The sequence below is a fragment of the Biomphalaria glabrata genome, chromosome 1 (assembly GCF_947242115.1).
Source record: "Biomphalaria glabrata chromosome 1, xgBioGlab47.1, whole genome shotgun sequence".
NCBI lineage: Eukaryota > Metazoa > Mollusca > Gastropoda > Planorbidae > Biomphalaria > Biomphalaria glabrata.
The window spans coordinates 76,142,682-76,157,602 of record NC_074711.1 but is presented as its reverse complement, the minus strand read 5'-3'; the positions used below and the strand labels follow the sequence as shown (position 1 = coordinate 76,157,602).

The 14,921-nt window shown below is 36.5% G+C and overlaps 1 protein-coding gene across 2 annotated transcripts in view; it reads left to right on the top strand.

Annotated features, from left to right (window-relative positions):
• Window positions 1-14,921, top strand: part of LOC106069428 (asparagine synthetase [glutamine-hydrolyzing]-like) — a 43,746-nt gene that overhangs the window by 15,996 nt on the left and 12,829 nt on the right. For both annotated transcript variants that reach the window (XM_056015104.1, XM_056015108.1), the window contains exons 9-10: window positions 12,087-12,294; window positions 14,723-14,830. In XM_056015104.1, the coding sequence (XP_055871079.1) occupies window positions 12,087-12,294; window positions 14,723-14,830 (316 nt within the window). The remainder of the gene's footprint in view (window positions 1-12,086; window positions 12,295-14,722; window positions 14,831-14,921) is intronic.

The window sequence follows — 14,921 nt, the reverse complement described above, 5'->3', positions numbered from 1 at the left end:
AAACAATGAGCTACAAACAAAAGAGCTGAGAGAATTTGATTCTGCAAGGCTTATAAGGACACAAATGATCATAGACATAGAACTAAAAAAAACCAAAACAGCTTATCAACATCTCCCATATTCTGTCCATAGGTTTTACTTCTCAGCCCTCTGTTCACGTAATCTACCAACAAGCTAGCTATTTATAGTTTCTCCTCAATAGAGGAGCCTCTACTTTTACACCAACCTAAAAAAAGCACAATTCTATAGATCATCCCCCTCCCCCATTTTTTTTTATATACCATCCATCCCCCCTCCATTTTTTTTTTAATTTATATTTTGTTCCCAACATATTTATTCGTACACATTACTGTGTCGAGCTACACCTCGTGTTGTCGGAAGAAGAATTAGGTGGAAATCAATGAAAACTTCGAACTAAATCCCAAACATCATTCCAGTAAAATGTTGCTAGTTCTAGATACACAAACCATTTTTACCATTCCTACCGTTAACCCAAATATAACAAGTATTAGCACTCTTTATGGGTGGTTGGCTGAACCGGTATTTGAAGATGGGCTCTAATGCTTTTCCTAGAAGTTTTAAGTTTCGAAATCTCTGGAAAAAAACAACAACAAAAAAAAGCAAAACTAGCTAATAGGCTACACAGTGACCACTCTGGTTTGATCGTTATAATTTTTTTTCAAAATATCGACTACGTTTTTTTGTTTTTTGTTTGTAACATCTCTCCAGCGGGAATTCCCGCACTCGCCTCCAATGTTTCTTACTCACTAAAACGTTGAAGAAATAAATAGACGTACATGAACATTTATCGCACGTTCATATTTAGAAATCATTAGAAAAACGTCTTGCAACAATGAAAGCCTGAGAAATTAGAGACAGCCATCAGTATCATAAAAAAAAAGATTTTAAAGCTGCCTGTTTAACAATTTAGGTACCTTCTAAACATTTGTATAAGAGGGTTTGAACAATTAGTAGGAAACGAGAAATATAAATAACAAGATTACAAAGAGAGTTTGTGTTACACAAACTCAGAGGCGGCCCCCGTCGAAGTCGGATCCCTGTCGGATCTGCATATTCGCAAATAATATTCAAGAGGTGATTTAATTTTGATGTAAAATGTTTTACACGTTTCGGATGTTCCTTCAGAGTTGAAGATAATTACTTCCTAGTCCAAACCTCCCGCAGGACGACGGGGGATGGGAGCGGGCAGGGTTTGAACCCTGGGCCGTCCATAAATCTGAACGACAGTCCAGCGCGCAAACGGCACGACCAGGCAGCCATCAGATGGTCAAAAGTAATAATGTTTCAAAGATTCATTTGCCGTAAATTTAAATTTAAATTTAATAAAAAAAATAGTAGATTAGTTTTAGTATATTAAAACATTACAATATTGATCAAAACGTTTGGAAATGAAAATCTACACTTTTTTTTTACACTTTAAGTTTAGAAATTGAAATTCTACATCTTAATCTAGTCTATTTTAGTCTAAACTAGATCTAGAAATTCTAGATCTAAACTCCAAAATAATTTTAATTAGAATATAAATCCAGATCTAGATATACTGTAATAAAAATCTAGATCTAGTTTTAAAAAAATCTAGATTAGATCTAAATCAAGATATCATTCCTTTTTTAAACTCGAGTCACATAACGAGGCTTAATAAACATTACTATACCGAGTTCTTTTTTCATTTGAAGAATTAATTCCATATAACGTCAGAGGGAAAAAAAAACACTACGTCACACGGCCTAGCTAGACTAAAAATCGCCTTCATCTATAAGAGCCTTTTATCGAGTGTTCATAGACTTTGGTGCACCGAGTGCGTTCTTTAAGCATTTCATTTAAAGAATTCATTCCATATGACGTCAAAGGAAAAAAAACACTACGTCACACGGCCTAGCTAGAATAAAAATCGCCTTCATCTATAAGAGCCTTTTATCGAGTGTTCATAGACTTTGGTGCACCGAGTGCGTTCTTTAAGCATTTCATTTAAAGAATTCATTCCATATGACGTCAAAGGAAAAAAAACACTACGTCACACGGCCTAGCTAGAATAAAAATCGCCTTCATCTATAAGAGCCTTTTATCGAGTGTTCATAGACATTGGTGCACCGAGTGCGTTCTTTTAGCATTTCATTTAAAGAATTCATTCCATATGACGTCAAAGGAAAAAAAAAACACTACGTCACAAGGCCTAGCTAGACTAAAAATCACCTTTATCAACACGAGCCATTTCTCGAGTGTTCATAAACATTGGTGCACCGAATGCGTTCTTTTAGCATTTCATTTAAAGAATTCATTCCATGTGACGTCAAAGGAAAAAAAAAACACTACGTCACACGGCTTAGTTAGACTAAAATATGTTTTCATTAATACAAGCAATTTTTTCGAGGGTTAATAGACATTGGTGCACCGAGTGCGTTCTTTTAACATTACATTTAAAGAGTCCATTCATATGACGTCAAAGAAAAAAAATTCCATTTCCTCACAATAGGCTAGTACCGGTACCATAAAAAAAAATGTCTTTATTTACACGAGATATTTAACGAGGGTTCATAGACATTGGTGCACTGAGTTCTAATAGATATTATTTAAAAAGGATCAAAGCCACATTGTTTTTGCGATTTGTCTGTCAGTCGGTCTGTCCGTTATCTTGATATAAAAAAAAACAACTAAAAGTTATTAAAAATTGATTAACCTTTATTTTACGTTTCAAAACATCGCAATAATTTTTAGGTATGAACACAATTGAAAAGTTTATATAATAGATTGTTCCGGATGTTTGTATAAATAGTAAAAGAAAAAGAGAATTTCAGATAAATGTAATACCGTTAATTAAATTTTTTGGATGGTCTCGTATAAAAATTAGATGTACTACAGCCACGTGGAGAGATTTTCATACCTTACTTTGGTGTTTGGATTCTGTTTTCCTTAAAAATCGGAACATAATATTAACGATAATTAGATTTTTTAATGTTTTAGGTAGAAAGTTAAATGTACTGTAAGAGAGTAGTGAGTTAAAATATTTTTCATAAAAATCCGTAAAAACATTATTTCGTAAATGAGAAGATTATTTGTTTATTAATTAGAAGAGGGAGTTCAAACAATTATTTCGCGTTAGTAGATTTTTAAATAAATTCGGAAATTTCTGACGACGATTTGTAAGAAACAAAATCCGGAACTTTCTTTATCGATTACAAAAATTCTATGTTATGTTTTACAAGAAAATTAAATGTCTAAAAAGTAATTTTCAGTAATCAATTCTAGTAAATTACTTTTTTTAAAAGCCTTATGCGATTTCAAACAATCATTAGGCATAATTCATGTTTTATAAAACAATATCCGGAACATTTTTACACTTAATGAAATATAAGTCAGTATAGAGATTATGATTTAGCATTAATATGCTATTTACATAAAAAACGGAACAACATATTATTGATAATGTGTTTTTGCAACGTTTAAGCATGGAAATTGAATGTAATATAAGTTAGAAGAGCAAACAAACATTTGTTGGCGTTGATTAGTTTTGCACACAAAAATCCGGAACAATCAATTTTAGATACTTAAAACTATTGAGATGTTATGGGAGGAACATTAAAGGGTAAATCAGATTTTCAATAGCTTTTAGAGTTCTAGTTTTTTAAATCTAATCGTGACGGACAGACCGACCAACAGACAAAACGCACAAAAATAAGCTTCTTTTATTCGGATGGGGGCACTAAACAAAAAATAAATAAAATCTGATTTTTAAAAAAAGTTTAAGGAATTGGTTTAGCACCTGATCATGTTGCGACGTTACGCTACTGCACGAAAATCGCTGCATAAAAAGTCCATTTAAAAAAATGTGCGTGATATTTACATACAAAGTGCATTATTAGCCTTTATAAACAAACAGAAATGTTTTCTTTTAATTTTAGCAGCTAGTTGACCAGAAAAAACGTCTTTAACTATTATTTGTATTTGTTGTAAACATTTCCTGTACATTTTAAAAATATATTTGACTTAGTGATACTGAAAATACACAAAAATTGTCTATCTTTGTTAGCATATTGTAACATTGCCTCCCTTACATTTACGTAATTGTTTTAGAATTGGTGTATTTTTATGAAAAAATCGCTTGCATAATTAATTTTATAAATTAAACGGTTTGCTTTTAGAAAACCAAAAGTAGCCGTTGCACCTAAACTTTTCAAGCCGGATTTAATGATGAAATAATATTTTTCATATCTCTTCTAGTTTTCGAGATCTGAGTGTGACAGACGGACAGACGGACAGACGGACATTTTGCACAAACCTAATAGCGGCTTTTTCCCCTTACGGGGGCCGCTAAAAAACATTAACTGTACAAGGTATCTTAACTCTCCCCCCAAACACAATAAGGTTAGAAGCCAAACTCTGCACATATCTTGTCCAAATCTTTTCTTCGTGTAATAGATCTATAAGGTCAGCCACGATGCAGCGGCGGCCCTTTTCTTTTTGTATCATTACCTGTCTCACTTATAATGTGTTGCAGCGTCCAATCCAATTACATGCATCTTATTAACCCTTGACAACTAATTGGAATCTTCAGCTGGTCTGGCTTACTTCTGGATTGCTCAGAATGCAAGAAAAAGTTTGAGTTTTTTTTTTCTTCTCTGCTTGGTTTATTATATCCCTGTGTCCTCGAGCCTCATACATAGCAAGCGGTAAAAGGACCGGCTCATCGTGGGTACGTCGGTTCTAATGGCGAGATCGTTATGTGTTATATTTGTTCTTGCGGCTACCGCGCGAGACGCGCAAACAATGGAACCAGGCGTAGTCTCATGAGCTAACTAGAGGGGTAATTAGAAAAGCAAAGTTGACGCAATCGACGTCTCATGGCCATGGCTCCCACCCAATACCTTTTTTTTTAAACATTGCTATAAATAGAGGGATAGAGAAAGAAAATTGAACATGGTAGGTGGACGACTAGTTTTAAGTGTGGATTTTTTTAAGTTTGTCAATTTAAAACAGTATTTAGGTTGTATGTATTTGCATTTATGTAAATGTCTTGTCGCTGCTAATTTTACAAGTTGTTGATTTTGCCATCTAAAAGATAATTTATACCGCTTGAAATGTATGGAAAACAAAGCTTTATTAAGTAGTCATTAATTATTGGGTAACTTTTATTGAACTGATGTCCGATTAGTATGACATTTCTACCTGTTTCTGGCTTGAAGACCTACATTTGAAACACTATGAAACAATAGTTATTCTATTCTAACTTTGCTTGGAAAAATAGATAATTGATTCATGTCTTGTCGAAAAAAGCTTTCATTTTGACTGAACTTGATAAGAAATGTAGGTCCGTGACTTTTGAAATATTTGTAGTCTCCCCTCAGACGTTTCCGGTGTACAAGTTTTGTTTTAAATTTGAATAAGTAAACCTCACAACTGAAGAGTTCACCTTATTCTCTATCATTGGACTATCATTACGTTACTACCTATGGCTGACTTGTTTCTATCATTACCCTAGATGGCTTCCTTTGTTGTATTGCAGTGTTCCCCAAACTTTTTTCATGACGGAACACTTCGCACAGTCTGAGTATTGAGCGGAACACTTTGCCTCTTTTTTATCGAGAGATTAATACATGTGATGGCGTATTATCTAATGACTCCAGTTGTTCGTGAATCCCCCATTCAGGTCTCGCGGAACACTAAAGGGTTTCTCGATACCATCCTGCTAGAAGTCTGGGCTTGGACTTCAAAATCTTCTTTTCTGAAGGAACGCCCGATTCCGAAATTGTACAACAAAAACATGTCACATAAAATAAAATGGGCACAACATGGCCTAAATTGTGCAGATGTGCCAAAAACCCAAAACCTAAACCCATAAAATAAAACAATTCTTCCTATAATCTAACGTGGTCTATTATTTCTCATTCTATTTATTTCTTGTTATACTTCAGTACTCCAAGGAGTTTTTCCAGTCAGCTTTGCACAATCAAGTTCTTCTACTAACAGTCCATCTAATTATTTCTGCAAAAAGACTGCACAAAATGTGTATGCGCGTCTTTTTTTTTTTTTTTTCATGTAACTCTTTCCTGAATACAAAGAAACATTTGCGTTGATTGCGGAAGTTCTCGCTGCAGCCGAGTTCAAAATAAAATGACGTAGGCTAAGCCAAATTTAATTTTAAGAGTGATTGTAATTTGAAAAGTAACGGTCAAACCAGAGTTTTCTCTTGTGGTCAATTAGGTAGGTTTTTTTCCCCAAATTTATACATTAGCTTTCAAAATTCTAGGAAAATCGTTAGGAACCTTTTTTCGAAACACTCGTCCAGTGAGAAATGGACCTCATTCACCAATCGTAAACAACATTTAGCCACGTGGTGCTCTATCTCCTCTATATAATTTACGATCTCATGTTTAATTCATGATGGTTGTCACGTGACAGTTTTTTTCGTTGTTTTATCAGCACACTTCTAGGACACAATGAAACCTGCCAGGTGCCTACAAATGTATTCAACACACTACTAGGACACAATGAAACCTGCCAGGTGCCTACAAATGTATTCAACACACTACTAGGACACAATGAAACCTGCCAGGTGCCTACAAATGTATTCAACACACTACTAGGACACAATGAAACCTGCCAGGTGCCTACAAATGTATTCAACACACTACTAGGACACAATGAAACCTGCCAGGTGCCTACAAATGTATTCAACACACTACTAGGACACAATGAAACCTGCCAGGTGCCTACAAATGTATTCAACAAACTACTAGGACACAATGAAACCTGCCAGGTACCTACAAATGTATTCAACACACTTCTAGGACACAATGAAACAATTCAGCGCTGAATAATTTTCTTTCAAACTCAGTTCAATAAACTAAGTAATCCAAGATAGAAATCTTTATTTCAACGCAACTTTTCCCACAAGTACATTTTACAATAGAATCAGGGGATGCACCAAGAACTGGATAGCTACTGTGTACCTACAAAATGTCTGCCGTGCCCTGTTCACGTGACTAGCGTGTCATGGTGTATGTAATGGCGTGTTTTTTTTTTCTTCAACGGAAAGTACGAAATGAATGACTCAAGGGATACTGGCTAAAAATAGTTAGAAAACGCAGAATGCAACTCAAAATAAGATTGATGTGATCAAAGTTTCAACAAGGTTCATGACATTTTAGGACTATCACGTTCTGCGTGTCCTCACCAAATTTAGTGCCGCCCACGCCTTTATGGTTGTAGCTCACGTGACCACTATCCAAGATGGTACACCCGCCCCCATCTTGGAATCCAACTCTCAGGACGAAATGGTCGTTTTTCTTCACTTGCCAAGACAATCGATAGAGTCCATTCAAGCTTTCAGTGTTCACTCTAATAGGTTTGAGTTAATGTTGGCATATTAGACCGTAGCCTAGACAAGGCCGTAATCTCAAAACTAAACTGCCAAACTCGTTAAACAAGTTAATACCTTTTTTTTTTCTTGAAACAAGCTACATTTGTCATTTGGGCATTTCATTACAATGCAAATACCGCATAGACGCCGTGTCTGAGCTCAATGTAGGACTTGGCACCAGTTTCTACCAGTTTGACCAAGATAGAACTTCAAAATAAACGTAACGAATTTGACATGTGTGTTAGCATTAGGCCTTGAGACAATATCTGTTTGAGGCTCTATGTGATGATATATTTAGAATGTCAGACGTCAATGACGTCTTGATGTTACGATGAGATTGTGTTGATCAGACAATGCGTTTCTGATGTGATAATTTTGTATACAAAACTTGGAGGCTACCATACCGTGAAATCCGTCAACAACATATAACCATGACCTTGCTCTGCAGAAATACAATCTAATTAAAAACTTAATGCAACAGCTGTTTTGTGTTACGTGACAGGCCTATATGATTGTTGGTGGTTTTGTCCTTATAATCTCATTCATTTGCAGACCATCAATAGTAGAAACAATCGGTGCTAAAGAGTTATTGTTTGACTAGATTAACACATGGATACGCGTATCTGGTGTTTGAAAGGAACGTCTGTAATTAATAAGATGAGATAATAAAAGAAGACAACAGAGTGACATACATACAAGATGTTACTGTTTGTCTTTCTGTCAAGTTTAAATCTGTTAACTTAAAAGCACTATTAAAAGTATGAAAATGTTTAATTTAAAAAATATATTAGTGTCAAATGTAAGCAATAACAAAATTCTAAGTATGTGTTCTTAGTTGAGAAAGCTAATCATGTTCTTCCAAAAGTGTGAGCTTTTTTTTTTTTTTTTTTTTTTTTTTTACAAATTAGGAATGGACAATGTATGTACAGATAAGATTTATCCGGCAGCTCCGTGTAATTTTGTAACGATTACACGTTACTGCATACTATATGTAGGACTGAGCTTTCGAGGAAAGTAGTGTATAAGACCCGCAGTGTCGCCCACGAGTTTGTACTGCACAAACTCCCTTTATTTTCTTGTTAAAATTTCTTTTAGTTAAAAGTTTAAAGAAAATACATTCGTAATAATATTTTGATTGCTGATGACACATAGCCGGATATCCTCTCTTGAGTAATTATCTGCAATAGAGCTGATCATAATTCGTCTTTGAATTACTGCCGCCCTTGTGAGCCCAGATCTGGGAAAGAGATAACAAAGAAAAAAAGAATTATGTGCAGTGTTGGGAAGTGTTTACATTTTCTTTACCTCAATGAACTTTTATTCCCGTTTCACTGTGTGCGTGTGTGTTTTATAACTTTGTCATATTTTTGGACAGTTTTATACAGACGAGAACATTATTAGTTGATATCTATTTTCACATGAATTGAGTTGTTTGTGCATTGAAAGCTTGCTGTGTTTTTATTACTGACACCAAAATGATCTCCCATGATTAGACTGGCCTAGGTCTTCATGGCTATTAGATCTAGATAATTACAAAGACTTAAACAGCTCACTCTGTCTGTCTGGTACAACTTTTGAGCTCTTTATTTCTCCCACTTCCCATGCTCGGATCGAAGTACCCATTCTTCTTAACAAAACACGAATCAATTTTAAAAAATAAAAATAACCAATTAGTTAATTAAATAGTGGTAAATAATTAATTATGTTTTATATCAAAAAGGGAAGTAAATCTTACAGTCTATAAATGTGGAGTTCTTTCCCTTAGGCTTTTAAAAAAAATGTTGTGTTATTTATTTTGCTGGTTTTTATAGTGAGTATACGGAATTAGAATGGTAAATTCTTTGTTTTGTTTAAATACAAAACTAGATCATCAGTTTGTTTGTTAGGACGAAAAATGTATCGGGCAGGGTTTGAATGACTATTGTGTCTGAAGCGCATACCACCCGACCAGTCAGCCAGCCATCACCCAACTTTATAGGACCCATAAAATGCATATCTGGCACAGTAAAAAAGCTTTTATAGAAACTCAATAAATAGATAATAGCAGTACGTATATTTTGTGAAATCCTCATTCATACGTAATGTATATATTGCACAATTAGACAAGATTCCTGTAAAGTCCTGTGTACAACACCCCGCTTTATTGTCCTTTTCTACTTTTACAATTGAGCTAGTGATGTAACAACACTTCTTCAGTGCTGAGCCACTTGTTTCCCCAGTTTACCATAACATCTTGTCTTGTGGACGGATATTCCGTTGAAGAAGATCAGTACATGGTATATAACTTTTAGAGAATAGTGAAATGCATTTTATTCCAGTTTCTCACTATTTCGCAATTTGAAATTATTATTATAAACAACTTTATAGCGTCAGTGAAAAGAGGTCGCTGATATTCTAGTACGCGATGCCACATAATAAACTGTATTCATTGATGAAGTGATGAATCGTCATTAATTTTTTGTTGTTGTTATTGATTAATTACTATCGTTATTGTGAAACAGGTCATTATTAGTCATTAGTAAACATAGTTATCGCCGTGAACAGGGAACTAGTTTGTCTAGACAAAGTTTGGAGTAACAGACTAATGTGCTACTTTAGACTCATATCTACGTTTGTTAGTATGATGAAGACCAGCGTTTCTTAAGCCTTGAAACATGGACCCCCACCCCCCAAACCCAAGGAGTCGCGACCTGTTGACAACTGGGCGAGAATTTTTTTTTCTAAAATTTAAATGTGAGGCGCGGGGGTACGGGATCAAATCCTGGTGGAGACGGATTTTTTTTTATTTGGTGATCTTTAGGGAGTCCTTCCAGCTCTAATAATTAGCTGACATTAGTTGGAGAAAAGTAAAGGCGGTTGGTCGTTGTGCTGGCCACATGCCACTCTCGTCCACCATGGGCCACAGAAACAGATGACCTTTACGTCATCTACCTTTTAGATCTGAAAGGGGTACTCTATTTGAGTATGAATCAAGTAAATACAAGATTATTACTATTGATTCTTGAGTCATTGTTACGTCAGAACGGTCGAATTTCTCCCGAAAGACTACCCCTAACCCTAACCAGCCCTTTCTTACTAGAAGACATAGTGCGGTTTGGACTCCAACAGAATGCTTCCCGGATTTCGATGCAGGAAAACGCTTGGCTCCAGGGCTACGCCCAGACCTATATAACTAGCTAAATATTTTGGTCTAGAGCAACTCCAAATCTCTTCGAGCATAAATTTCTTCTTTTTCTATTGTATTTGTGATGAGGCTCATGACGGCAATGTATCCAAGTCGTGCCAAATAACAAGACACACAAAATTAATCCACAATATCTGTCCAATGACTCATACTGCAGGATGTAACATTGGAATCTGTTTTTGAAACCAGAAGTAGTGGTCTACTGGTTCAAACATGGGTTTTAAGTGCTTCGTTTTTATATATTTCAATCAGCTGCTCTTCTATCAGAATTGATTCTTTTGTGATTGGGATCTGTGTTTGTCTACGCGCATAAGGGAATCAATACCCAGTCGGGAATATCCAAGTGAAGAATGTCTTCCAATCTTTGGTTAAAGTCGTTAGAGAGATATGTACGTAATAGACTTATGAAATAATTAAGCAGCAGTGAAGGCGATTGTTATTCAAATCATCTGATAGGATAAACTGGCTTTTAGCGAAGAAATTATTTTATTTATGATCAATTTTCATCTTCTTCCTACCCCCCTATTATCGTCTCACGGACCCCTGAGTGTCCGCTGACCACATTTTGAGAACCACTGGTCTAGAGGACGTCACTGGTAATAATTATAGCTATGTCTTCCATCTCGAAGATTAAACATGAGTTAACGTGTTTCACGACTTCGGAACTCAGCTGCTGCTACCTACAGACAAAGCCGTTGTCCGCCGAGTGTCTGTTTAGGTTTTCTATACATCGTCTGCGCGTGCACTACTTAAAGTCAGAGACACACCAATGCGAGCTATAAAATAAAGAAAGTATACAAATATATACAACATGCAGTATTATTTTTTATGTATTGTTGTTTTGTTGTTGTTGTTTTTTAATAATAAATCTGCAAAAAAAAAAAAAAAAAAAAAAACCAGTGTCACGCCCCAAATAAAAAGAAAAATCCGGAATCTCTCACTTATGAGGTCAAAGGTTCTTCCCTATTCCTCCAGCTCTCTCTTAAACCCAACTCGCAGCTCAGATTATCTCCTTTAAAAATGACGTAACTGTTGCGTTATCTTTCTTTAAAAGCTTTAGATCTGGACTACAAGGAATACATCACGTTGTCTTGTTTGTATTGTCGTGTAGTCCGTCATTGAAAGTGACACCAAGTTATCTTCATAATGTTTATTAATATATCAACTCGTTTTGCCTCTTTCCTATAAGCAATGCACTTCCCTCTTTTGGTGCTATTTCCACAACTGATACGACGCCCCTGCTGTAAATCAAATAAATGCGTATGCCTCATGATGACCTTCCTTCTGTGATTGCCCTAAATTTATTGTTTTTTATTCAATGAAGTGAAGTGCATAAAACTAAGTTTACAAAGAGAACACACTCGTGTATAAAAAAAAAAGTGTTACAATGTGAGAATCTCAAATAAAACAAAGTGATGTCACAACGCGTGGTATTGTCTTGACCTTTCAAACAAAAATAGCTCAGGATATGACGTCACAGTGTTGCCTGCACTGACCTCATGGCCGTGTCCACTTCTTTTCCAGGCATGTTTCTGTTAAGCAAGTACATCAAGGAGAAGACAGACACCACTGTCATCCTGTCCGGCGAGGGCTCGGACGAACTGGCCCAGGGCTACATATACTTCCACCGGGCCCCCTCGGCCACAGAGGGAGACAAGGAGAGCAGGCGGCTCCTGAACGACCTCTACTACTATGACGTGCTGAGAGGTGATAGGACCACTGCAGCATGGGGGTGAGTACACTGGGAGAGAGGGGGGCATGGGAATCCTCTGTCCATTAGCCCCGTCTCGGACATAAGTCACACATTGACGTCAATAGGAAACGTTGGGTTAGCTCCCTCATTTTGTTGTCCATTAAGTCTGAACCAGGCTGTGAAATAACATGTAATCCTTGATGTCACAACACTTTCTTTGTCCTCTGCCATGGTTAGGTGTCATCTCTTTGGATCAGTTGAAAAGGAAATCTCTCTCTGTCTCTCTCTCTATATATAAATATATTCTCTCTCTCTCTCTCTATATATATATATATCTTTTTGTCTTGTCTGTTTATTTAATCTAGCTTCCATTTTTGACAGATACACACGTACTAGGCACTGTATCATTGTTTCATTACATTAATCTCTGAATTGATCTTTAGCCATTGTCAGCACTACATCTCCTCTCTAGTGATAAGTAGACTACGTCACTGGTCAGGTCTACATGCAGATACATCAACACACACACACACACACAATGATTGAAACAAATGGCCAAACGTAAACCCTTCACCTTTTTTTAAGGCTTTTTTTTTTTGTTCGGTTGAATTAAAATATTGACTTGGTCGACATTGAACAAACGGTTGGCTGATCAATACTCGTTAAATTTAAAACATGCCTTTAATTCATTTACCTTTTTTTTTTGTTTGTTAACTTTGCCCATTACTTTAAATAGTACTCTCCCCTGGGCGGTTTATAGGTTCGGCTATCTCAAGGTTTTTTTATTTTACTGTTTTGTTAGGCTTTTTACGGTTGATGCATTTGGAAAGGATAGAAGGGTCAGGTTACTTGTGTTACACATTTTATTGGATTAGATTTATCACTTGACCTTCCTTCTATGAAGTACGTGTGGTAGCGTGGGACTGGAGAGGAAAACAATGTCATTAGTAGACATGGCGATTTTCGAAACTGCCGCTTCTTCATTTCTGTGTGCTGTTGTGAAAACAAAAGACATTGAATCGACTCACCGTCACATCTTACAGCAAAGTTGCTCAAACTTTGTCTAGCAACAGCCCCCCTCCTCCCCGACCAAAAAATGTTTAGGCAGGAGCTTCCCTCAGCCAACGATTTCCTACATTCTCTGAGCTTTACTGTCCTGTCTTCTACCACGCACGATTCTTTCTAAAAAAAAAAAAAAAAAAAGAGGTGAAATAAAGTTCATTTAATGCGGCAGTGAGATAGAGACATTCCAGGCAGTAGAGTGTGTGTGTATGTTTGCAATGATCTTGAGCCTCGTGATGAGAACATTCTCGTAAGACGTCTTGTATGGGGGGGGGGCGGTTTATTCAAGCAAAACATGCCAACAGAACGATGGTGCCTCAACTGAGAGAAACGGTGACTCTGTGGCAAAAGAAGTACCAAGGCGTATACAACTAACATTTTGAATCATCGAACTGGTTGCAGACGTCTCTCGTAAAAAAAAAGACCGGTATTGAGGGATGTAGGACTGGTATTGAGGGAGGTAGGACTGGTATTGAGGGAGGTAGGACTGGTATTGAGGGATGTAGAACTGGTATTGAGGGATGTAGGACTGGTATTGAGGGATGTAGAACTGGTATTGAGGGATGTAGAACTGGTATTGAGGGATGTAGAACTGGTATTGAGGGATGTAGAACTGGTATTGAGGGATGTAGGACTGGTATTGAGGGAGGTAGAACTGGTATTGAGGGATGTAGGACTGGTATTGAGGGAGGTAGAACTGGTATTGAGGGATGGGAGGTAGGACTGGTATTGAGGGATGGGAGGTAGGACTGGTATTGAGGGATGTAGGACTGGTATTGAGGGATGTAGGACCGGTATTGAGGGATGTAGGACTGGTATTGAGGGATGTAGGACTGGTATTGTGGTAGGAAGTAAGGCAGACCACCTCATCACTGTTTGTGCCAGTCCGCAATGAATGATTCATAAATACCAGATTTAGAAGGGAGTCCAAGAAAAGTACATTGAATGTACTACTGACTGTACAGATTAGAACTATGTTAATATTGAATGAACCTCACTCCAGTCCTTACAATCTCTCAAAATAGCTCTGGCTCGAGGTAGGCCTGAAGTCTTGCTGTAGAATTCCTTGTAGAATATTTGTCTAGACCAGAGGTTCTAAAATAGCTGTCAAGACAAGAGGTTCTAAAACCATATTCTTGTAACAGAGAGTGAACTGCAAATAGTTATCGAGTTATATGTCTGCTTTAACAACTAGGAGAGCAATACCACAATGTATAGCTGCAGGTGTTTAGACTAAGACATGTAAATCTTTCTGAATTAACATCTTACCAGCTATCTAAACTCTGACTATCATGTTTAGAAGGCCTAATTATTACTAACTATTGCTTTTTTGTTTTTCAATTGTGTTGTTGTCATTTTCATCATTGTTTTTAAATCAGAGCTTTGTTTTCTTTATGTTTTTTAGACTTGAGATCCGCGTCCCTTTCCTGGACCATCAATTCACCAGTTACTACTTGTCTATTGACCCAGAATTACGCCAGCCTAAAGAAGGAATAGAAAAATATTTACTTAGGTCAGTATACAAATCCTTCCTGTCATAATGTTTTGGTGTGTTCTACTGTTTACAGAATAGAGGCAATACTTATTGTACAAAAGTTGCGCAG